The sequence below is a fragment of the Taudactylus pleione genome, unplaced genomic scaffold, assembly GCF_031769625.1.
Source record: "Taudactylus pleione unplaced genomic scaffold, aTauple2 ptg000041l, whole genome shotgun sequence".
Taxonomy (NCBI): Eukaryota; Metazoa; Chordata; class Amphibia; order Anura; family Myobatrachidae; genus Taudactylus; species Taudactylus pleione.
This window is the reverse complement of record NW_028284443.1, coordinates 15440010-15466324: the sequence shown is the minus strand read 5'-3', so window position 1 is coordinate 15466324 and position 26315 is coordinate 15440010. Positions and strand designations below refer to the sequence as shown.

The following is a 26315-nucleotide window of genomic DNA, read 5'->3' as shown; positions in this document are numbered from 1 at the left end:
AACTAATATGCTCCCAATGTTAGTCTGACATTTATGCCATATTTCATGTAAAATTTTATCACAATATGAGATGGTCAGATGGGGACCCCAGATCCACTTGACATGGAATGACTCACATGGTAATCTACTGTATACTTGTTCCAACATGTGGAGGTAACAGATCCAATCTACTACTGCTCCTGGAAGCCAGAAGTCCTCACATCGCAGGATGGTTGTTACCAGAAGAGCTGTCCTAATCTCAGATCTTCATGCATATGGCATTACTAAATGCTGCTATGCATGTGATCAGTGGTGGGATGTGATTCATAATGCATTCCACCCCCTATCTGTACACTTGCACTAATCATTGCACTACAAGTCCCATGCATTTTGGCATTTCTATGCAACTTGTCTGACTTCTTTTACTTTGCTGCACAGGTCACTCAGGTCACTCATTGTCTAATCTTTTGGTAGCTGCTCATTTACCTCCATCCATTTATTGGAGTCTCATCGCCATAGCTGTCTGTCTTATTTGCTGCTTCGCACTTTATATATAGGTACAGTATACTCTTCTCTCTTCTATTGCAAGCAGCTTTGTTTCCCCACAGAGGCATCTATCCAGGGGAATCGGTATGTAATGCCGTCTGTCGGGATGCTTCCTATCAAAATACCAACAGCGGCATCCCGATGGTTGGTATCCTAACAGGGGTAGGGTAAGTATACTTACCCTCCCCCTTCTCCCCTTAACCCTCCCTTCTTGTAGCCTAATCCTGACCCACCCCACCCTGCACCCTAACCTTCCCCGTTAGTGGCTAAACCTAAGTTTCCCCCCTTTGTGCCTAAACCTAACCCTTCCCCCTTAGTGCCTAACCCTACCCCCCCAGTGGTGCCTAACCCTAACCCTCCCTCTTAGGGGTGTTTAACCCTAACCTCCCCCTCAAAACCTAACGCTAACCCCACTATGCTACCTAAGCCTAACCCTCCCCCTAACACCAAGGGCGCCTTGGATTTACCTCATTCGGGCTGGCGTCCTTCTGTGTTCTGGCATCGGGATTAAGATAGGCATCGGTATTTCGATGCCTTTCTTAAGTCCCTTGTCGGGCTTCCCCCGTCACTGGTCTCATAACTACATCCTCTATCCAGGAACCTCTCAGGTCACACTACACACTTTCTTCCCCTCAGCTTCAGCTGCTTCTTTCTTTCACTCTATGTATCTATGCTCTGGATTCACTTGTGTTGTCACTTTTTCTGTGTCTATCCTGTAGACAGGGGCGTATTTATAATGGGTGCAGGGTATGTGGGGCACCTGGGTCCAGGGGGGCCCACACCGCACACCCTGCATCCATATTATACTTACCTCTCCGGAGTCCCGCGTTGCCGCCGGTGTCATTTTCCCGGTGACCTGCACATGCGCTATAGACTACTCAGGGCGCTGCCAGCCGCTGGATGGAGAGGAGGGGGCCAATGACGGAGACTGCACACGGGCCCCCTCCTCTCTAGAAATGCCCCTGCCAGTAGGCTACCTCAGGTTCCCTCTAACTGACCTAACTGTCACAATCACATGTAGCTATATCTTCTAACATCTCAGCCAAATGCTGTTTGTTCCAGAAACTTCAGGGTCATGTGGTTGTTGTTGACACACATATTATATATATATATATATATATATATATATATATATATATTGTGACAAAAGCACTGGGGAAGATATCAAAGGGAGATACTGCATGTATGCTGCAGGTTCTTAGCTCCTATCTGGTAGACAAAAGCTAATTTAGCAACCTTGATTGCTAGACCACTTGGGAGAGGCTGATAAAAGGTGTTACCGTTTCTCTAGTCAGTCTCACTGCCTGCAGAGCAGGTTGAAGCTTGCAGAAAGAGAGAGAAAAAGAGAGAGAGACTATTGGTTCGTCCTTAAGAGAGAGAATTGGATGTTAGTAAGATTGACAGGCTATGATTCATTTTTTTGTTATATTTTGTGCTCTAAAATAAAACTGGCTGCAGATAATTGTACCAAGGCATTAGATTGGGAAAACCGAGCATCCTGGATGACTCCATCAAGGCTCCAGACACAGTGCTTGGTATTTTTAAACTTGAGCCGTTGAAACAATATCACACAGTATTCCTGAAACCTATCAACCGAGTACATGATGAGTTCATCCAGTGGCCTAGCCTTGCACACCACTCAGACATAGTGGGAAGTTGTGACTTTTTATAGTGGGATTGAAGCCTGCATAAAATATTTTACAGCCAAAAATTATGGCATGAGAGTAAATCTTCCTGAATACTTTTGGCGGTTGCAATTACTGTGCCAAAACATGTAGAGCATGGGACAATCCCACCAAAGTGCAATGGTGTCCTGACAGAGCCATTACACCTCCAACAATTGTTGGACATCCCGGGAAACATTTTCGCTAAAAGACTGGGACACCAATACCATCAGTGCAGGACCTTGTAATGGGTTTCAGTATTATTGGTTTTAGTGTTATAGTATGAAATGAGTCAATAAGGTCTGCAGATAATAATATCCAGTGTATGTTATATAATCTGTCCAGTTCAAATTAAAAGTTCAAATTTAAATATCAGACACAATTAATTTGAACTAACATATTCAATTCATGTGGCTATTAGTTCCACCCCTCAAAAATATAACTGTCACTCTATATATGTGATGAAATAATGTTGGTGGCTTTTAAAATATATGCTAAAAAAGTAGCAATATTTATGACAAGAGTGTCCAGGGAAGTAAAAGTTGCAGAGCCTATTGCACAGTTGCAGTGCCTATTGCAGGCAGCTTAAAAACCATGGATAGGGCATCTTATTGCACAATCACTATACATCAACCCTCATGTTATGATTATTCACCTTACCTCTCCCTTCTGGCACACATAAATTTGTTATATATACCCTTTGTTTACAATACTTTTATCTACTTATATATGGTCTATTATCTTAAGAGCATAATTTACACTGTATCTGGGGGTTAGATAATCCCCACTAATTTTTAACATATTGCCAGTGGTGTAACTGGGGGGGTCGGGTGAGGTATGTGCCCTGGGCGGTGTCGGATCGGCCGCGTAGGGTGGTGCTGCCGGCCGCCATTCAGGTCAGTGGTTTCAGTGAGTAGTGCGATCCGCACTACACAGTAATACAAACCCACTGTAGCTGCCACTGGGTAGTACACTCACTGACAGTGGGCACTGACAGTGAGTGTACTACCCGGCAGTGGTGTGTTTGTTTCAGCAGCCAATGAGTCAGAAAGACTCTCAATGAATGCTGCACCCATGGCTGGAGCTCACTCATGAGATCCAACTTCCATCTCCCACAGTGGGTGAAGGGAGAGACATCATGACATCGATCCCATAGTGCAGAGCGGGAGGAGCAGGGATGGCGGCGGGAACAGGAGCGGGGATTCGGATAAGTATTTGTTTTGTGTTGTGTGTGTCTGTGTGTTATATATGTAAGGGGCACTACTGGGGGCACTATATAAGGGGAACTACTGGGGTCACTGTATAAGGGGCACTACTGGGGTCAATGTATAAGGGGCACTACTGGTGCACTGTATAAGGGGCACTACTGGCAGCACTGTAAAAGGGCCACTACTGGGGCACTGCATAAGGGGCACTGTATAAGTGGCACTACTGGGGGCACTGTAGAAGGGGTTCTACTGGGGGCACTGCATAATGTGCAATACAACAGGGAGCATTGCATAAGGGTCACTACTACTGGAGCACTGCATAGTGTGCACTACATCAGGGGGCACTGCATAAGAGACAGTAGTACAGGGGGCATTGCATAAGTCGCACTGCTACTGGGGATATTGCATAAGGGGCACTACTACAGTGGGCATTGCACGAGGGGCACTACTACTAGGGGCTTTGCATAAAGGGCACTACTACTGGGGGCTTTGCATAAGGGGCACTACTACTGGTGGCATTAAGGTGCATATGGAATGGAAAGGAATGTTCCCATGAGAAATGGTGGTGTGTCATGTTGACATGCCCCCATTTTTCAGTGGCCATGCCCACTTTTTTGGCACGCGCATATAATTGGGGGGGGCATTTTTCATCTTGCCCTAGTTACGCCACTGCATATTGCTGTCATAGAGTATTAACAATGGGGGTTACCACAACCCTCCTTTCCCATTGGCTCTTTCCTCTCTTACATCACATAGCCTCCTGATTGGCTGCCACGGGGATATACCCAGACCGGCTGCACTACACTACAGGGCGCACTTAAGAAGCCCTGCCAGCGAAATGTACGTTTGCCTCCCCGAGGCACCAAGCGGTGTGGTGTACTCTGTGGTGTACACTGTCGGCGCGCACACTGCAGTGATAATTAGGCTAGGCCACCCACTGAGACCATCGGGACCAGGATCCGGCGAGCAGCAAGACTCTCACTCTATTTTTATGCAAAAGCAGGTAATTTTCAGGGATTTCCTTCAGCGCTTCAATAAATTCCCCTGCGCTACCAGGTAATGGGATTTCTAGTGATTCATCTGGAGCCAGGGGATTTCCCTCTTCTCTTATTCCTGACTAGGGACTTCTGGGGCACTGCTCACTGATTGTTTGCTGTGGAGTTTACAGACAACAAGCAGCGTTCTACAGGGATTCTCCCCACTCCAGACCTGGGGGAGTTTTCAAAAGCAGATTAGGTATAGAAGTTGGATCCGCTCACACATCTTTCACTGTCACTGACAAATGATGTGCAGCAGCCATCCTTTCCATACAATACTGAAAGATTCTGGGCCTGATTCAGAGCCGGATGCTATTTGCGCTCGCTCATTCAGAAAAAGGGGCCCAATATTTAAATTGAGCACTCGCTCCTTGTGGTCTGTGTCTGAGTGAGCGAACGAAACATGCGCTCGCTATTTTGTAAAGACGCCCCCTGGCCGCTCGCATCATACGTCATCTCCACTATTTATTAGATAAATCGAGTACATCGAAAGGCGTCTGAACTGCTCGCAGTGCTTGTGGTTAGATTTTCCTACCGCAATCATGTGAACAGTTCAGGCTAAGAAACAACCAAGTGACGTGGTCGATGACGCTGCTTTGTTAATTATGCAAACCCTTAAAATGCCTGTTTTGACCGTTTGGCATGCCTGCGTTCAGATCTCCACTCCCCGTTTTCAAGCACCTTTCCCTGTTACCACCCACAAACGCCTCATCCTGTCACTCAAATTAGCAGGCACTCGCAATTTTGCGAACACACGTTTTCCGACCGCACTGACTGGTTGGCATATGCGCATTACGACCCATACGCATGCGCAGATGTGCGAGCATCGCTAGGAGCGAACGAGCGGCCGCTTACGAGTGGCTCTGAATCAGGCCCTGTTTCTTATATTGCTGTTCCCTAATTATTGTAAGTGGTATTGATCACATATTATTAGAATTATATATTTAAAAGACATGCTGCATATAAGAGAAGAAGTATTTGAGAGACTGCTGCTTTTTGAATTATAAATATTATCGAGATCCTGGCAAGTGAGTTTTGCATATTTAATAATTATTGTGGAATTGACATACAGTATGTCAGTGTGCACCAAGCATTTATTATCCTGGGGAAGATCCCAGTCAAATTAATTTTGAAGAAATTTCAAATTATTCTCGCTGGGGGCAATTGAATTGACTTTTGTCATAATCTATGGCCTATTTATTGGATTCATTTTGTGCTATCCCAGAAATGGTTGATGAATTGAAAATTTAAATTATACTGGTTTGTGTTCTTCCACTAGATTATATGTTAAGACCTTGAATTTTATATTATTGTTTCAGTAGGAATTTGAAGGACGTATTATTCTGTTTGTATATTTGTTTATATGTTTTTGCCAGTCTACAGACTTTTTTATATCATATCTATACCAGAGGTTCCAAAACGCGGTCCTCAAGGCTCCCCAGCAGTTCAGGTTTTAGAGATATCCATGGTTGAGCACAGGTGGTTAAATCAAATTGACTGAGGTACTAATTAAGTCACCTGTGCTCAACCATGGTTATCTCTAAAACCTGAACTGTTGGGGAGCCTTGAGGACCATGTTTGGGAACGTTACGTTAAGTTTTTCTCAATTAAGGTAGGTTGAGTGCCCCAAAAAAGAGAGTACTTTGGCTCTCTCTTTTCTTTTCAAATGGTTTAAAATTAATCTGGTTTGCCTTTTAAATGATTGCCCCCTTAAACATTAGGCAGACTCTCTGGGAACTCGCCGATGCCTGCATGCCGCGACTATTTCATTTGCACCTTGAGGTAGTATAGAGTATGACGTGGAGATTTCTGATGTCAAAAGTAAAGATTTATATTTTTTGTCTATTTATATTTTGTCTTCAAATGTGACACTTTGTTCTTAATTCAGTTTCAGTTTATGTATGCATAATTGTCTTATACACTTATTGTAAATGGTATCCTAACTGATTTTTATCCCTGTTTAAAGACAGACATGTCCTGATTTACATTCCTTCAAATATAAGTAAAGAGGCATACTGCAAAGAAATGGAAGAACTTGCAGAATTACCACAACTAAGAACGGTAAGTACTGTAATAACATTTTTATGTACATTTTGTGAAAACCAAGGGGTAAATTTACTCTCTGTAGCAGTTTTGCTGGGGTTTTGAAACCCTTGCACATCCTCTGTAAATTGGAGCACTAAACCACTGAATTTACTATTCAGCGGTTTTGAAGAAAAATCACGATACGCGTGATGAGGGCTATCATTATATATATATTGATTAAGGAAGCAGGCAGAGCCATAACTACACATTTTGGTGCCCTGTGCCAGAAAGAGCATTGGGGGATCAGCAATATAGTGCAGATTGGTAGTGGTCAGTATGGAGGGATCAGCAATGTAGTGCAGAAGGTTAGTGGTGAGTATGGAGGGATCAGTAATGTAGTGTAGGGAAGTAGTGGTGAGTATGGAGGGATCAGCAATGTAGTGCAGAGAGGTAGTGGTGAGTATGGCGGGATCAGTAATGTAGTGTAGGTAGGTAGTGGTGAGTATGGAGGGATCAGCAATGTAGTGCAGAGAGGTAGTAGTGAGTATGGTGGGATCATTAATGTAGTGTAGGGAGGTAGTGGTGAGTATCGCGGAATCAGTAATGTAGTGCAGAGAGGTAGTGGTGAGTATGGTGGGATCAGTAATGTAGTGCAGAGAGGTAGTGGTGAGTATGGTGGGATCATTAATGTAGTGTAGGGAGGTAGTGGTGAGTATGGCGGGATCAGTAATGTAGTGCAGAGAGGTAGTGGTGAGTATGGAGGGATCAGCAATGTAGTGCAGAGAGGTAGTGGTGAGTATGGAGGGATCAGCAATGTAGTGCAGAGAGGTAGTGGTGAGTATGGAGGGATCAGGAATGTAGTGCAGAGAGGTAGTGGTGAGTATGGAGGGATCAGCAATGTAGTGCAGAGAGGTAGTGGTGAGTATGGAGGGATCAGTAATGTAGTGCAGAGAGGTACTGGTGAGTATGGAGGGATCAGCAATGTAGTGCAGAGAGGTACTGGTGAGTATGGAGGGATCAGTAATGTAGTGCAGAGAGGTAGTGGTGAGTATGGAGGAAACATCAATGTATTACAGGGAGGTAGTGGTAAGCATTGAGAGATCAGCAATATAGTGCAGATTGGTAGTGGTCAGTATGGAGGGTTCAGCAATGAAGTGTAGGAAAGTAGTGGTAAGTATGGAGGGATCATTAATGTAGTGTAGGAAGGGAGTGGTCAGTATGTAGGGATCAATAATACAATGCATTGAAGTAGTGGTGAGTATGGAGGGATCAGGCAGGTAGTGATGCATCCAAATGGGGGCAAGCTGTGACATGTCTATACCTTTAACTGCATGTGAGTAACAGGTATGATGGATGACATCACTATTACCCGCAGATGAGTAAACCTCAGTTAGACTGGAAGGGAGATGTAACAAACCTTCAAGAGAGATAAAGTAGCAACTATCAGCTTCTTACTGTCATTTGTCTACCACAAATCTATATAGTCTATAAAATGACAGAAGCTGATTGGTTATCTCTCTCAAAGGTTTAATACATCTTTCCCTGACACTGGTCAAAGCCAATCAGAATCTGTCTGAGTGTGTAGCTCCTCCCCTAGATGTCATGCAGCTAGTAGTAGGTGAGGGTTAGAAGGAGGAAGTTCATGTGATGAATTTGGACTTGGGGCCAATAATTAGCAATGAGGCTGAGCCAGCAGAGAGAAGGCTCCAGGTAACTGGCACTGTGCTGCTGGTGGTGACAGCATCATGTCCTCCTGTGCTTTTAGTTGCTACTGGGACAATCAAGTTACAAACAGACTCCTTACTTCAATTCACTTCAGTTAATGCAGCAATAATACTGCTTCCAAAGGCAAAGTAGCTGCAATAGTGACAGACAGGAGCAGGGAGGAACCAAGGAGGCTCTGCTCTTTTGGCGTGTGTGCATTGAAAGAATGATGTTGCCACTGCTACAAACACAGAGGCACTGGCACCCCATCCCAGCAAACAACCCCGTCCTCCAAATTGGAAAGAAAATAAAAAAAATAGATTGAAGACACGCCAGCAGTGGTTACCAAGCAAGCTCCATAGGATTCACTGAGCCCTAGGCATCCGCCTCTACTGCTTTGTCGATGATCTAGACCTGGGTCCTTACTTTGTAGGCATTGCACTATAACAGTATCCACAAATTGCATGTAGAAATTAGTTTTGGTTCATAATAATGTAACATGATGTTCCTTTATGGAACAGTTCTTTTTGTGTATGCTTTGTTTATATATTTAACACGTTACATCACTCTGGCAATGTTCTTAGCTGTTTTTGGCAAACTTCCTGACAGAATATCTTTACCACACCGGACTGCTCCTCACTCCTTATTGTATACACTGAATTCAGTTCACATTCTGTAATGTATGGATACCTGAACACTATCATTACTTTTCTTTTGTATGCTGGATGTAATATTGAAAACATTCTCTGAGTTTGTTTGATATACTGTATAAGGTAAATTTTCTTGAAGAGCCGGGTTTAATCTACAGCTACATACCTGATTAGAAATGAAAGGAGCACACCCAAGTAAACAGCAAATGAATAAAAACAACTGAAACTCAAGCACCTATCCTCTGAGGGGTTATTTCAGACTCCACTGTATGGATGTTTTGCTATGTAATATGACAGTATGCACACGAACTGCTCAAAAACCGTGCTTGTATATACTGTACATAAAATAACTTAAAAATAGTCAATATGGTATAATGAACATTTTATTAACCAGTGAAAAACAAGAATATTAAAAATCGCAACATATATCACTAAAACTAGCATTTACACAATTATTATTGACATATACCAGGAGCAAATATAATCTAAAGGGTGAACAGCATTAATATTTGCTCTTTGATATACAATATAATATAGTCAAATTAAAAATTTAGTGCAAATGTATAATCTCTCCTGAATTTTGTGCCCTTTTGAAACTCTTAAGTCGGAATGAATCCATCTGGCTCCCGGCTATTAGTTCTCTTCCCTTTATAATACAACCAAACACAAAAAAAAAGCTAAAGAACAGAGCTTATATATACATAAAATAACTTCAAAATAGTCAATATCCTAGACTAAGTTATTAATAGAAATGGCTTCACAGGTAAAATATAATAAACCATTTATTAAACAAATAAAAAATTAACAATTAAAATATAAAAAACTTCAACATATACCACTGACAAAAATAGCAGTTTGCACAATTATTATATACGATATATAATGAGTAGCAAATAGTCATTGGGATAAATAGTGATAATGTTATAAGATATGCTGTACAATATACTCTAGATGATCCGAACACATTAGCCTGAAGGAACGTTCTCCATTGAACACCGAGCCCCTTATGAACTCTTAAATCCCAATTAATTCTTCTAACTCCCAACTCTTAGCAGTGCACTACAATTTAGGATATAAAATAACCTATGGTATGGTCTTGTGTAATTTGACAAAGGGTCCCAGAATTTAGATAGTAATTACCTTCTCAGAGACTCAGTGACCATCTTAAATCAAATAGCGTTTCTAAGTAGGACAGACTCCTCCTGATTTATAAGTGGATCAATACTACTATAGGAATGCTCTCCAGCTCTCTGAGCTGCTGCAGGACAAATTTACTTAACACTCTATATAAATCAGCTCTTAGTACTTGAGACTTTTTTAAAGCATGCTCTGTTAGTAGAATGTATATATACCCCAAGTGTTGTCTAATGGGAACATTGTTCCTCTAATTAATCAACTCACAGCTGTGATGATTGCATACAAAGAAGTTTGCATTATTATTAAACTTGTATTATAGTATATAAAAGTAAATGAAAAAATACATTAAAAAAGGCATTACTTTGTTATTTTAACAAATAATGATCCAAACTTTTCAAGTGACATAAGTGAAATGAAATAAAGGAAAGCAACAAAAGTTTGCCTTGAGAATATACACAGGTTTTTCTTATTAATAGGTTTAATCCAGCTTTTCATGGGAACTGATTCAATTTGCTTAAAGAAAAAAAATTGTTATACCTAAGGATATACTTTTCCTTCATTACCTTATATTTTTTTTACTCCCAGTTCTTTTTTACCTTTCCATAGATAATCATAGCCATTATCTTCTCAACCTTAGACTATAATTATTTAAGCTTGGAGCTGTCAGAGTCTACTTGGAGTATACGTGTATGACATAATTTATAGTGATCTTCCAAACATCTTAAGGTAAAACAAAGACAAGGGGCTAAATGTAATAGGTTGCGATCTTCCAATGCTTCTGGGATTTATGCAAGTCTCCCCATAGTTTTAAAGTGACAATCATTTTAAAGTCTAAACCTCAGAAGATCACAACCTATTACATTTAGCCCTCAATGTCCTAAACCCCAATATGGAACAAACCATATTGCAATGTAGGGGAGAAAATGCATTTATTTTTTATGCATGCAGGGAAATTGCTGTCTGCTTTTGCATGTAGCAAACAATTACATTACAGCTTTACATTGAAATTTAGAATTAAGCTAGAACCCACCCCTTCCAAACTCTAACACTCTCTGAACAATGTAAATCTGCCACAACTACAGTGCAATATGGTATTACCAAGGTGCAAATTGTTCTTTTTTATTTTTTCATTAATCTGAATCAGGCAATAAGGGCATGTTCAGTTAGATGCGGTAAGTTTACCTGCTAGAAATCTCACAGACCTCAAACCCAATTTTGAATTGGAATTCAATTAAAAAAAAATACACAAAATTATTTACAGGAAAAAAAATATTTTCAAGAACAAAAAAGATGCAGCATGGAACTCCAGGCAGTTCCCGATGTGTTCCTGCCGCACCTATGGTCTCTCACCCTCCCTGTCATCCCCCATTCTATTGGTACCAGGCTGAATTGTCGCCCCAGTTGCAGAGGAGGATGTTGGGAGGAGGAGTAGGCTTATGGGAGATGTTCCTGCTGCTGACACACACACAGGGGTCACACACACCGGGGGGTCACACACACACCCCAGGGGTCACACACATTGGGTCATATACAACCTGACAGGGGTTCTTACACACACTTATAACACTCACAATCTCACACACACAGCTGCAGAAGAAGACCAGCATGTTGAGGAATTGGAGGAGGAGGACTGCTGCAGAAGGTAAGTAATTATGGACTAATTAAGCTAATTGGAAACTTCCAATTGCTTAATTAATCATTAGTAGGGGTGTCTAATGGCTTGAGAAGCAAGGCCATACAATTTTTTTCTAAAAATAACAAAAAATTAGAATTGCTGCAAGAAATAAACAAACAAACTCCCCCCCACCTAAAAAAAAAAATATCTCACCCAATTCAATACCAAAAATCTCACACCTGCAGAAAAACAATGCAGGTGCGAGATTTTTGGTAAACTCGCACCTAATTGAATATGCCCCTAAATGTCCTCTGTGTTAAGGGTAACAAGATGAATCTTTATAACCTCATAAAATAGATAAATATGACTTCTTGTGAATTAGAGTCAAATATTACTCTACAATGTAAAAAATCCACTACACTTTTGATATAGAGTAGAGACTTAAACCTAAACATACAGAAGGCCTCTCTATGGCACATTTTACCAATCCTTTCACCTTCACTTGAAGTAGTCTGTAAAATATCTTCCCTCTGTAATCATTAGACCCTCCAGATTGCAATTGTGCATTAGTCCAAAATATTTAGCTATACTTTTAAATCTGCTAATAATGTTAAGCTTATGTTCTGAGAGTCCTCTCAGTATGTTGGAAGGACACTGTAGTACGTAAATAGCATTTGACAATTTACAGTTAATAAAATCCTTTAATGCTGTTTATTGATGGTTTTATTTCAGAACTTATTTTTAATAGATGTAAATGTTACATATGTGGGATGAGTGCAGCAAAAGCAACCTATGGTCCTTTAAGATAAACATGAGTGGGAGGGCTAAAAGCATTTATATTTCTGTTTTTCTTCTCAATGTTATTAGACTTATCATCATGGATATTGCCTACAGGAGTCTCTTGTTTTAGAAGCTGAAAATGATTAGAAATCATTTGTTTAATTTTATGAGAATTATGAAAGTAAATGATAGCGCCAATAGGCCTATCCCGGACCCAAAAGACACAAATCAACTCTATATAGATATAACAATAAATGTATTACACTGTAAATAGAAGGTATAAATACTGGTCTAAATAGACAATCAATGAGCAATTATTCAGCACATATTCATAATCTGCATGCAGGAAATTATACTAATATAATAAAAACAGATAGAATAAAAAGTGAGAAGTAATGATCTCAAATTCACAATCCACGATCTCATCCAAAATAAGAGGAGCACCAGCTGTATATTGTGCAGATTAGGCCGTTTAGTATCAGTCAATCCTTAGATAAAGGTAAAAGTTAGATAGTGGAATGTGCATATAACAATGTATCGGTGTATCACTTCAGCAGATGCGATGTGTCCAACCTTGACCAGTCTTCATAAATCCTTGGTGGGACTCCGATTACTTTTGTAATAATAAATGAGCTACTACTTCACAGCAAGTCCAGACCAGTGCAGGTATATATTTGTAAGTGGCTGAACAAGGTATAGCTCATGCCTCTGTACACTTAATATTGAGGGAAGAGAAGGGGGACCGGACCTACATGTCACCGCCGCAGGCTGCTTTTGATGGCCGTGACCAGAGAGTACATGCAGATAAGACAGCTCACCTGGTGTGTGTTTTCGGCCGTGCAGAGTCAGCTCCCGCCACTGCGACTACGTACGTGGGAATCACTGCACACAAGCTAGCGGCTCTCTTATACCCCTTTTACACCGGAGCTAAAATTCAGGTTTTTGAAGGGATAACCCGGGCAGCTCCCTGGTGTAAAAGGGGAGAGGGTTGGATCGCCGGGTCGAGTGATGCGACAATCCAATCCAGGTAACTAGCAGGGTTTAGCACGTGAAACCCCGCTGTGAGAACAGCGCACTCCGGGTCACGATGACCTGGAGTGCGCTGCTAACCGGCCGATTGGTCCGGCTTCAGTGGCGCTTGGAGATGACGTCATCTCCAAGAGATCACTTTCACTCCGGAAAAACCGGGTCTATGCAGACCCGACTCTGGTGTGAGCGGCGCCGACTTGGGAATATCCCGAGTCAGCGCCGGCAAAATTCCAGGTCTGATCCGGGTAGGAACTTTGTTCCAACTCCGGGTCAGACCCGGAATTTAGGTGGAAAAGGGGTATTAGTGAATGCGGCAGGCGGTGAATGGCGGATCCCGACTGATTGTAGCACTCGTCCAAGCAGGTAAACTCCAAGGAGCTGGCAGCAGCAACAAAAGTTCAGTCTCCCATATATGAGTCCAGAAGTGGGGCGTTACAGCTATGTTCCACACAAATTCCCACAAGGATAATATGGGTCAGGTATGCTGGCTTGCTCCGGGGACACCCTAAATAGGTTTCTTTCTTACTGAGAATTTGTTCATTTTGTGTGGAACAACGCTGTAACTCCGCACTTCTGGACTCATATATTGGAGACTGAACTTTTGTTGCTGGTGCCAGCTCCCCACTTTTATATTGTTTTTATTATATTAGTATAATTTCTTGCATGCAGATATTGAATATGCGCTGAATAATTGCTCATTGATTGTCTATTTAGACCTGTATTTATACCTGCTATTTACAGTGTAATAAATGTATTGTTATATCTATATAGAGTTGATTTGTGTCTTTTGGGTCCGGGATAGGCCTATTGGCCTTTCATATTCTTACGTTCGGGTTTAGGGTGTTGGTGGACCCCTAGGAGAGCTGCCGGCCACGATTCAGCTACAAAGAGGTGGGCGCCCTATTACTTTATGAGATTTACTATTATATTTTGATGTAAACGGAGTAAATTGTTTAGATAAAAATCACCTAAAGTTTTTTCTGTCCAATTGTTTTGCAAAATCATAAGCTTCTTGTGGCAGGTTTTCTGGTAACCCTTAATATACAAAAAGAGAACAAAAAAATTAATGGACGTTTTATATGTGTAGAAGCCGGACAAGCAACTGACTTGTTCTGACTAGCAGCAAATATTGGGGTATTTTATATAAATAGTTTATAGAAATAATTATATATTTAAAGATTCTTTAGTGCCAAGAAGAGACGCAAACAGGAAAAATTACTGGTTTGCTATATTCTGACCCAATACAATAAGCTTATTATATAGTCTGTTTATAGATGGAGAATTACAAAATTGGGAGTAATATTATATAAACTACTGAATAAAATGAATACAGTACAAGGTAATAAGGATATCTGACGGCACTTCCTAATTATGATACTCTGCTGCCAATTCCTACAAGTAATATTCCAATTTATTGCTTTCTATCAGGAAGCAGTGATGCATAGAAATAATGTTATTGGGATAACAAGTGCTGTCTGATAGGAGTATTTGGCATGTAGTTTGACCAGAATTAGGGTTTTGGCTATGTATGGTATAAAGTCAGGTGACATCACTGACACGAAAAAACCTATGGAGACAGCAGGAGTTTCACAGCCACCAGGAACTATCACAAGTTACTGGATTTAAATGATTACTTTTACCACCACGATGGAGGATCCTTTCTAGCCATGATGCTTCAGCTGAAGTTGTGATTTGTTACCACAGAGGACACGCTTGCTGTAAAAGATCCGTTTTGTTCATAACCATAATGGTAATATTTACCCTGGAATTCTATATATGAGCCGTGTCCATTTCTGTCATATATAATCTGTAAGGTATTATAATCAGCTCCCATGGGAAACAGGATTAAACCTATTAATAGAAATACCTGTGTCTATACTCAAGGCAAACTTTTATGGCTTTCCCTTGTTTCATTTATGAAAGTCTGCCAGCGGCAAGGATATAGCTGGACATATCTGTAGTTATACAGCGTACACAAATTGTAAAATTATCAACATGGAGATCAGCAGATAAATGATATCAACAAAATGGGAAAGAAAACATTTCTTGACATAGTGTTAAACAATACATAAAACAGGAAAATAAAAGAAGACAGAAGGATTACAGGAAAGGTCCTCACAACATCTCCATCATAGATATGTCAGATAGTTCTTCACATCCCACAGGACCACTAGTATACTGGAACAGTATTCAATCATCATGTGGCAATAGGATCAGTGGATTCTCCTTCAATAACCTGGTCTCAAAACAAGAAGTGGTTTTAAAGCATTTGTGATCTGTCACTTCAAACCTAAAGGCAAAGAATCAATATATCCTTCCCAAAGCTGGAAAAAAGGAGGCTGTCTTTGACTCTTTACGTAACATAGTTTCCAGCCATTCATGGCGAAGGCATAAAATAATTTAGGGTTAAATAATGACAACGATGGAGGATCCACATGATCCATATATGCAATATGCCTTTGCAAGCCGACACTCTAATGATTAATAATACATTTTTTTACTCCCTCCCAAAAATGTAACATTAGCTGGGGTAATCCCCAGCATTGCCCATTCTGCATAGAGTGGGAGATTACTTAAAAGACAGGTAGTGGTTTATTTAATATTTCTGTAAACCAGTCCTTTTATTAAATTATTCTGCCATATTGATTGTTTTTGTTTTTAGGTATATAGAGCTTGGTTGTAGCTTGGGGTTTATAAAGATGCTGTTTCCTGTGGGTAGGGTGATCGATGCTGAACAAGCTGGCTGATTTAATAGAAAAAAGAACTCTGCTAGACTGGTGATAGTGATCGCCGAGGAGATATTGTTTGTTTCTGTAATTGGTTTGCCATCCTGACAAAGCTGACTGCTTATAAGAAAATTACTTTTGTGAGCATCATCTTGAAGGTGTCAGTGCCACAATTGATATTTTTAGTGATTCTTATAGATATACAATTTCATGTAATTTCTAGATAGTTTTATAATTTTATTTCTATTTATTCTTGAATTTATCTCCAAAATACATTTATTATTCATTCAATATGACAGTATGCTAAAAATTACCTTCAGCACTCCCGGTAGAGTCTCTAAAATGTACTCATCTATATTTGGTATTGCTATCAATATGACTAGCAAGACTGATAACTCCTTGAATAATTAATGAACAGCAGAGGTCTCTGGGTTTCTTTTTTCTTTTTGCTTGATCCGTTCACCCTTTCATTGAAGTTCTCACTGCTCACACATCGTTCACTAAAGACCATCAGAGACATGTACTCTCTTGCAGAACTGTGTGACTATAGAACCTATGCATAAAAATATAATGAGTTGCTGTCTGGCATATAAGATATTTCACAATTCATTATTACATTCAAAAAGAGTTAAAGCGCTCCATAAATTATAACAATAATAAAATACTGTACAATGCCAAAAGGGTGGTATGGTTGCTGCCCTGGTGACACTAATTTCCAGCTTTAAGGGATGCCTTGAAGGACAATCTGATGCCTAGAGGCACCAGGCCCATTCTTCGGATGCCCTCAGCATCAAGCTTCCTGCTCCAGGTTTTCTTTTCTGTGATGTCAAGATGTCACTGTTGTGTTGTCCAGAGAGTTTTGTGGGACTGCACCAACAAAACAGGTGTAGATCATGCAGCCAGTGATCAAATGGAGTTTTCAGCCTGACTTGTGCTAGATTTAAACACACTTGGTCCAAACCATTTCAGAGATGTGTTGTCCATTTGTTAGAGAGCAGTGTGCTCCGGCACTGTCTCCTCTCTCTACTAAACATGCTGGGTACTAGAACCCAGAGTCAGGGGGAGGCGCGACCAACGACCTGATGATGTCACTGCCTGACTGCTGATCATGTACATCTGACGCCATCTTTACCGTGTAGAGTATCACAGTGCTATGCCGATGCACAGTACTTAGCTCCTGAGGTGAGGCATCTAAATAACACTTTTAACCCCTGCAATACCACTATTCTGCTTACCGCTAATACCGTTGTGTTACCCTGTTGATTTCAATAAACCCAGCACTCTAGTTAAGGACTCTCTGTGTCTCTGACATCTATTGTGATCACCACTCCAATAGGCTGTATCAATAAATCTGAAATGTGAATTGAGCACTTTTTCTACACTAAAGGGGCACTATAAAGGACTGTCAATGAAGTTTGCATCACATTTATTTCCTGGGAAATTGAGCGCAGGCTGGTCTAGCATGAACCTTCTGCATTGTTGAAGTGCAACAATGCATGTAAAAGTTGCTAGTAAGTTCATATGCTCTTGATCCCTTCCTCTTGAAGTTATAAAGCAGGGGCAGAGCTAGCAGTCAATGCTAGGTGATTGCTAATGCTATCGGAGCTCTTCTTGCACAGCATGCCACATATCCTGTCTTGTCTGTGTATCGATCCCAACTTGTGTTTAGCTACTTAATTCTACTAACTTCTCTTGTTGACAGTGGCGTAACCAGGGTATTTGGCGCCTAGGGCAAGATAAAATATGGAGCCCCCCCAAGTGTGGGAGCACCGAGTGGGCATTGTCACATGTCACAAGGGGAGTGGCCACTGCAAAATGGGGGCATGTCAACACACCACCATTTCCCGTCACTCTGGGAGCATTCCTTTCCATTCCATATGCCCTTAATGCCCCCAGTAGTAGTGCCCCTCTTGCAATGACCACTATGGTAGTGCCCCTTATGCAGTGCCCCATTTAGTAGTGCTCCTCATGACGTCTCTCCCTTCACCCACTGTGGGAGCTGGAAGGTGGAGCTCATAAGTGAGCTCCAGCTCGGCTCCGGCAGTGTGTGCAGCAGCCAATGAGAGTCTGTGTGACTCTCACTGGCTGCTAAAACAATCACACCGCTGCCAGGTAGTAGGAGTGTACTACCCGGCACCAGAGGCGGTTTGTTTGTTTTACTGTGTAGTGCGGTCCGCACTACGCTGACTGAAATGAACCTCAGACTTGGACCGCGGCCGGAGCTGCCATCTCTCCCGCGCTGCCAGGCCGATGGTGCCCAGGGCATGAGCCCTGGCCGACCCTCCCTAGTTATAACACTGCTTGTTGATACAGCATACCATCTTGTGTTTGACTAACCACTTATGTTCTGCTCTTCCTGCTGATACTGAGTACAAACCTGACTCTACTTTTGACTACAATTTAGTGTGTGTTTTGGATTTCCTATTAGTGTATTAGATCTATGGAATAGAATTGCCTTAGCCTTTGTCTATAATTATATATGTCGATGAAGTACAGTGTGAATCCTCGCCCTCAGCGATGTCCTCCACTCTATTGCTGGCATCCAGATTGCCACTGTTTGTTAAATATTGAAGTGAGTGCTAAAGGGTTTATGTCTCATTGACAAATTTGGTTCTATCTGCTTTAATTAAATGTTTTTATTGTCTAGTGTGAGTTTTCATCTATATCAGAATGAACCTCCACTACTAGGTGAAGTCTATTCTGAGAACTGTGGCATCTGGCTCCACAAGTGCTTACTGTACACAGAGGCCCTGAGTCAGAGCCGGACGCTCTGACAGAGCGCTCGCTCTGAATCAGGGCCGGGCTATTTTTTTTTTGAACGGCCTCCTGCCCGCTCGCATAGCTGTGGGTGACCACCCACAGCTATAGCGAGCGGGCAGGAAGATGGTTGCGATGGTCAAGACCATTGCGACCATCGGGCTTGCGACGAGACCCTTGTGGTAGGGTCTTGTTGCCGCAGGCCCTGGAGTGCTTTCGGCTCAAACAGAGCTAAAATCTCTCCCACTGACATCACTTGTGATGTCAGTGGGGCCGGCCCCAGACGGTAGGCGTTCCCATGGGAACGCCTCCGTCTGGGCAGCCACACCCCCGCCACGCCTACCAAAGGGGGCGTGCTGTCACTCAACATCGACAGCACGCCCCCTTTGGTACAAGACCCGGAGCGACGGATTGCCCGTCGCTATCCGGGTCTCGCGCATGCGCACGACGGAGCCGGCTACGTCGTGCGCATGCGCACTGGGCCACTATCGCGAGCGAGTCTGAATCAGGCCCAGAGTTGAGTCTGTTTTAATTTCAGCCATAGAGGTGTCAGCTTTTCTATTTCTGAAACCTATTTGTAATGTTTTGATTAGGATTGTTTCATAGAAGCACTGGGGAAAATTAAAACATGAAATGTATTACTTTGTAAGCTAATGGAAAATACTCAAACTGTCAGTTATATAAATTTAATACAATTGCTTCAAAGGGAAAATAACAGGACACAATTCTGTTTCATTAGAGGATTACTAATTCCCTGTACGTATATGCAATGGAATATTCCTGAATATCCCTGTCCTTGTATTTATAAATCAGGGACAGGATTCAGTAGGGTGTGATTAAGGATGTACCGCCGCCTCCTGAATTTGCTGTCAGTGCTATAGCTACTATGCATTAGGCAGGCAACCTAGAAGTTACAGTCTCTGCTGCAGTCCAGTACATGGCCCAGGAACAATATGCACTGTTCTGTCCTGGCACCAGGTGCCTGTATTATACATGTGCAGAGTTTATTCAATCAGGATGCAGCACACATTATTATGGAGTCATCCAGTCATTCTCAGCCTTTGGGTATATTCTCTTCTCCTATTCATTGCCGCTGCCTGCCATATGGGCCAGGGCTCCCTTGGATAGATAAGGAAATGGCAGGCCTTGTAACCACATGATAAGAGAATATGGGGACATTTATCAAACCTTCTAAAAAGCAAAAGTGGGAGTGTTGCCCATTTCAACCAATCATATTGTAGCTATCATTTATCCTTAACATTCTATAAAATGAATGCTAGAATCGGATTGGTTGCTATAGGTAACACCTTCACTTAACCCCTCTCTGCCTGCACTTAAAAGGGGCATGACCATGCCTTGTGGGGGTGTGGCCTAACAGCACTCCCCCTTTCTCTGCATGCTGGCCAAGCAGAGTGCTGGGAGGCAGAGTTGCTCAGTCAGGTTTTCGGGCCCTGTTAGAAGGTGTGATAAATCTCTATGACATACCTCCCAACATTTAGCCATCCTGGGAGGGACAGTTTGCACGCTGGAGGCAAGGGGGCATGGCTTCTGGAAAAGGGGTGGAGCTTATGGAAAATGGGGCAGAGCCTCGCGGCTTCCCCCGTTTTCATCACTATGGGGGCATGCCCAGCACTCTCTGAAATGCTGGGCAGCCCCTAGGCTCTCCCTACACGAGTGAACAGATGCTTTGTTCTCCTCCTGCACACCCGCTGCTCTGCTATGCAGAGCAGTGGTTTGTGCTCCCCCCAACTTCCCCCCCACCGCGGGACACTGCTGCCTGCGGGTGGGACAGTGGGACAGTCCCAGAGAAACGGGACTGTCCCGCTGGATGCGGGACAGTTGGGAGGTATGCTATGAGAGCAGTTCTTACTACTGGTAACACAAGTGCCTGTCAGCTGTACATTACAGGACACATAGGCTCTAATTTGAGACTATCCATCCTCTTTTAGTTTACACTGAATATCTAAGTACACCATTATTATGACATTCAGTTATTGTAGAACTGTAAGGTCCAGAATGCCTGGTACAGGATGCACAACAACTGGAGGGCAACAGGCTACATAGTACAGGTTAGCTATAGAACACTGGCATTTTGGCAGGGCAGAACAGAGGACTGTGTATCTTTCTTCTTTACCTTGGCTCCTAGCTCTGCCAAGAATCCGGTGACCCAGAACCAGTGCTATCTTTCAGCAGGAACTCAGTTCCTGAACCTCTCATTAACTATGACATAATGTCCTGGGCCAAAATGTATTTTCTATAAGATGAGTTTTATTTTAAAGTCCTTTTTGAGTGCCTTCCTTTCTAACTAAGATATATATATATATATATATATATATATATAAAACTGTTTTTATATAGCTCCACCCCCAGTAGCTCCACCCACAGTTCCTGAAGCTGTTTTCCCTGAAAAATAGCCCTGTCCAGAACTATTAAAATGGACAGTTAGCCAATACCTGCGCTGAGCCATAAACTATAGACATTGGACTATATTTACTAAGCAGTGGAATTAAATTTTTTTTTACAAAAAAAATTAAATTTTATTGGATTTTGTAAATGCGGAATGGGGAGGTAGGAGGTGGCAGTCATTAAAATGAATGTGACAGTTATTTGAAGATGAGAAAATAGATACAGTGGTATATTTATTTTTTTTATCAACCAAAGCTAGCATGTGAGTCCTAAATCACTAAAAATCATAATATGGTGATTTTATGTTTACAAAAGGACAATTCATAACAAATTCAAGGTTGGGACAGCATGTCTTATTAGCATGTAACACCCTCTAAGGGATGGTATTTGTAAATACACCCCTCTCAGTGTTAGAGCTTGCTTCCTGTTGTAGATATTACATGCCTGAGACCCGGATCAGTTTTCAGGTAAAGGAGGGGCTGGAGAGATAGACACACAGGGGTGGGAAGACTGGGTGTGTAGCTGGCAGAGCAGAGGGAGGAGGGGGAGAGAACAAAGGGGGTTGAGAAGAATTTGGGAGAGGGCAGACATCTTTCGGGAGAGTCAGAGCTGGAAGCAGAAATGTAGCCCTTGTGCTCCCCTGGCAGGGGGAGATTGGCGGGGCCGTGGTGACTGCCACGATGCCCATCTAACGCCAAAGGAGAAATAGGTCTAGAGTGAGACCACTGAGATAAAGTCTGTGAGAGACCACAGAGAAAGAGCTGGAAGGTTGCAGTGTGAGCAGCCCAGTGAAGTGTTCAGCACCCATGAGAGGGGTAAGAGACGCAAGTATATGTGTTGAAGAGATGGGGAAGAGGAATTTCCCAGGAGCTTTTACTGTTAAGGTACCAGAGGAGTCCCTTATGCATAAAAGCCACCCAGCAGCCATTAAAGGGGGGGTCACTGTGGTAGCAGTGTGGCTATAGGAGCCATTCCTGTAGGATAGGGATGGGCAGCAGCTGAGCGTCTGATAGCTGCAATAGAAAAGTCTGTATATTGCTGTCCCATGTGAAAGAGAAGGGGAGCAGAGAGAGGCAGACTGTGTATGAGACACTCTGTATATTGTCTTAGAAGAGACAAAGGAGAGGCAGAGTGCAAAAGAAGTTATGTGAGATGTGTGTGAAGCTGTGGAACTACAGGCACCAGCCAGCATAGGGCCAGGTGGACCTGCATGTATGAAGTGAACTACAGGCACCAGCCAGCAAAGGGCTAGGTGGACCTGAAGTATGAAGTGGAGAACTACAGGCACCAGCCAGCAAAGGGCTAGGTGGACCTGCACGTATGAAGTGGAGAACTACAGGCACCAGCCAGCGAAGGGCTAGGTGGACCTGCACGTATGAAGTGGAGAACTACAGGCACCAGCCAGCGAAGGGCTAGGTGGACCTGCACATATGAAGTGGAGAACTACGGGCACCAGCCAGCAAAGGGCTAGGTGGACCTGCACATATGAAGTGGAGAACTACAGGCACCAGCCAGCAAAGGGCTAGGTGGACCTGCACATATGAAGTGGAGAACTACAGGCACCAGCCAGCAAAGGGCTAGGTGGACCTGAAGTATGAAGTGGAGAACTACAGGCACCAGCCAGCAAAGGGCTAGGTGGACCTGCACGTATGAAGTGGAGAACTACAGGCACCAGCCAGCGAAGGGCTAGGTGGACCTGCACGTATGAAGTGGAGAACTACAGGCACCAGCCAGCGAAGGGCTAGGTGGACCTGCACATATGAAGTGGAGAACTACAGGCACCAGCCAGCAAAGGGCTAGGTGGACCTGCACATATGAAGTGGAGAACTACAGGCACCAGCCAGCAAAGGGCTAGATGGACCTGCACGTATGAAGTGGAGAACTACAGGCACTAGCCAGCGAAGGGCTAGGTGGACCTGCACATATGAAGTGGAGAACTACAGGCACCAGCCAGCAAAGGGCCAGGTGGATCTGTGTGGATAAAATGCAAAGCATTCATTGTGACTATGCTTAAAGACTGTGCTGGTGAAGAAGAGGGTGATGTAATGTAACCATATCCATAAGATTGTCATATACCATCTGACATGCCAAATATATGAGCTGGAGGGAGAGGAGAAGCTGCTGTAACCATATTCTTGTCCTGTAAAGTCATGTGCAGGAGGAGAGAAATAAATTGGTTTATTTTTATAAGAGAAGGTCTGGCGCCCAAGTTATTCAATAGAACTGTTGCTGCATGTGTCTATCTATACCTGTATCTATATGTGTGACTGTTATAAAGCCTGCATGGTCAGGGACCCCCTTCTCAGGTATTGCCCACACCCTGGAGAGCTAGCCTGAGGCAATAGGAGGTGTATCACTCCAAATGCACCTATGTACCACACCGCACACTGAAGGGGGGTTACAAGCATAATACCATGACTTACCAGGATGCATTGCTGTTGAGTTATTCAGTAAGGATACTTTTTTTTTTTCCCTAGAGTTAGATCCAAATTTTTTTTTTTGTTGCTACAAGATTTTCAGATCTATGTTGCTGATGGGATAAGTTTTATACTGACATTTTGAAAATATCTTAAACTATTCTGTTATAGTGGTAACAGTAAAGTTTTACACTGAATATACAAACACCAAAGTTTACAACAGACACGTTATTATCTATCTTGCATTAAATACAGCAATACCCCATATTGCGCTGTTAATTTTCCATAAGAATTAATTTAAATCAAATGAATTCTTATTCCAATTCCCGAAGGTCCCAGACTCTGTATGTGCATTCTCCTCTTCACTTCTCACACATGCCAGCATTTACTTCCACTGCTTCCACGTCATAAACTGTCTCATCCATATCAGATTGCTCACACATCTCCATGTTACCAGCTGCCTTTACACCCTGCACCAGTAGTTTAGCAGTGTCCATGTTCAGCCCGAGCTTAATATCAAAACTTTTATTTGCAAAACCGGCATATGGCAAAGGTTAAAACTGAAGGATTATGGTAATACTGTACAATACCTTCAACGTTTTTGTAGCTGGTCTCAGATTTGCATCCATGAAATGAGTACATACCGACAAGCTGCATACATTTACTCAATGGCTGTGTCTAATCTGCAATAGCTCCCCAACCCTCTTGCTAGTTTTATATGCAATGTGTGCAAAATCATGTCTAACCTATTGTCAACTGGTTATGTCCTCTTATTAACTCAACATGACAACAGACAGGAGTGTTTCTGTCATGCATACATTGTTCAAGTGGCATTCTGTAAGGGACACCAGTGGGGGTGATTGGAGCTGTCTTCCATCCATGGCACCTAACTTGTAAACAGCCGCTCTTACACTCATTCTTTCTATTACCATTCAGAGCCAATGTACTGTAATTCAGGAGACACACATGCAAGTGGCTGTTAACAGAGAGGGATCCTTCTGATCCCTCTGCTGAAAAAAGGGTGTTAATTATTGGGTCCAAGTAGCAGAAAGCATAGCTTGTCAGGTCTTAGTACATTTCACAATTCCAGTCCCATTAGGAACCTATGGTGGCCGCTTTTCTGATCAAAAATGAAGTCACTGCAGCATATTTTCCCTTCTTACATTTTGGGATATGTAATTTTTGTGGGAATCAGCTGTTTTTTTTTGTGGTGATTTCTCACAAAAATGTCTTAATAATTAGGCCCAAGTTGATGTATCTGTTACCCTGCTACCATTACTGAAATACTGCCACTAGTTCTGCAATGTTGACATTCAAAAGAAAATGGGACCCATTACTTTGCAGCTGATTAAGCTGATGGGATGGTGATTGTGTAGTAAACGCAGCTCCTTATTGGACATGCTGCTTCTATTTAAGAACTACATTCACAACTTTACTGAGCAGAAATGTTCCCGGTCCCCCAGTTCTTGGATCTGCTCTCCCAGCTGTCACCATTGGTGATGAGTGACTGAGATCTGGCAAACTCTACACTCTACCCATCTTTATAGATATTTGGTTAGTTAATATCTCTAGCTGGAAACTGAAAAATCACTCCCCTCTTTGGCAGATATGTATGTTTGCTAATTATATATATATTCCTTCCCCTGTGTTTCCTGTCTGATATAAATGGGTTTGACTTCTACAGTGTGATAAGTTATGCATCATTATTTATACAGAGAGTAAATTACAAAAAGCACCATAATGGCATAAAATACTTCACAAAAGTGCACTTATCTTTTAATGTTTCTTGTTAGCCATTTTTTCTTTTTTTCACTTACATTGCTTTACATGGTGCACATATCAGTGACCTGTACTAAGGTATGTGTTGTTTTAAGATCACTTTGAAACAGCCTGTGCACCCATTCAGATGAAAGTACGCTTCCATCTTTACCAATCAACTTCCCTTTTTTGCTCATTTAATTATGAGGATCACCATAAGGAAAAACCTTATGGTGAACCTTACACAACAGCCTAAGGGCACCAGCCACTGGAGGGCGCTGCACACCAACACTGAATCTGTATTATTAAATGATTACATTGTGCTAGCCTAGCGGCTACCGTGGCATGGGTCTGGCCAGCCGCAGCAATCAGTCACCTCACCACTACACTGCGGTGCACTAGTTATGCCAATGCTTGGTCTCCTCTCTCCCCACTGTGAATCACCCCTGTGGCGCTCACCCCCTGGTCTGCTTTCTCGTTCTCTTAGCTCCCCCTCTTCTTTTCAGAGATGAAGAGCAGGGCTGCCGGGCTTAGAACTCTGACTTCACTAGTAAGTCATCTATTAGTATTAACAAACATTGTATGTTCTGTGTGGTAAGTTAGTCAGCTCAGCAGCAAACTATGGGATGTGTAGACTAGTGCACAGGTTCTCAAACTCGGTCCTCAGGACCCCAAACAGTGCATGTTTTCCAGGTCTCCTCACAGATTCACAAGCAAAATAATTTGCTTCACCTGTGGATCTTGTAAAATGTGTCAGAGAGTAATGAATACACCTGTGCAACTGCTGGGTGACCTGGAAAACGTGAACTGTCTGGGGTCCTGAGGACCGAGTTTGAGAACCACTGGACTAGTGTGTAGATAGTTTTATACAATTGCA

The 26315-nt window shown here is 42.5% G+C and overlaps 1 protein-coding gene across 5 annotated transcripts in view; it reads left to right on the top strand.

Moving 5' to 3' along the window:
- Window positions 1–26315, top strand: part of CPED1 (cadherin like and PC-esterase domain containing 1) — a 433838-nt gene that overhangs the window by 62414 nt on the left and 345109 nt on the right. For 4 of the 5 annotated variants that reach the window (XM_088457671.1, XM_088457670.1, XM_088457669.1 and 1 more), the window contains exon 3: window positions 6401–6495. In XM_088457671.1, coding sequence (XP_088313797.1) covers window positions 6401–6495 — 95 coding nt within the window. Of the gene's footprint in view, window positions 1–6400; window positions 6496–21838; window positions 22079–26315 lie in introns of those variants that run through there. The other variant, XM_088457673.1, reaches the window with a different exon arrangement.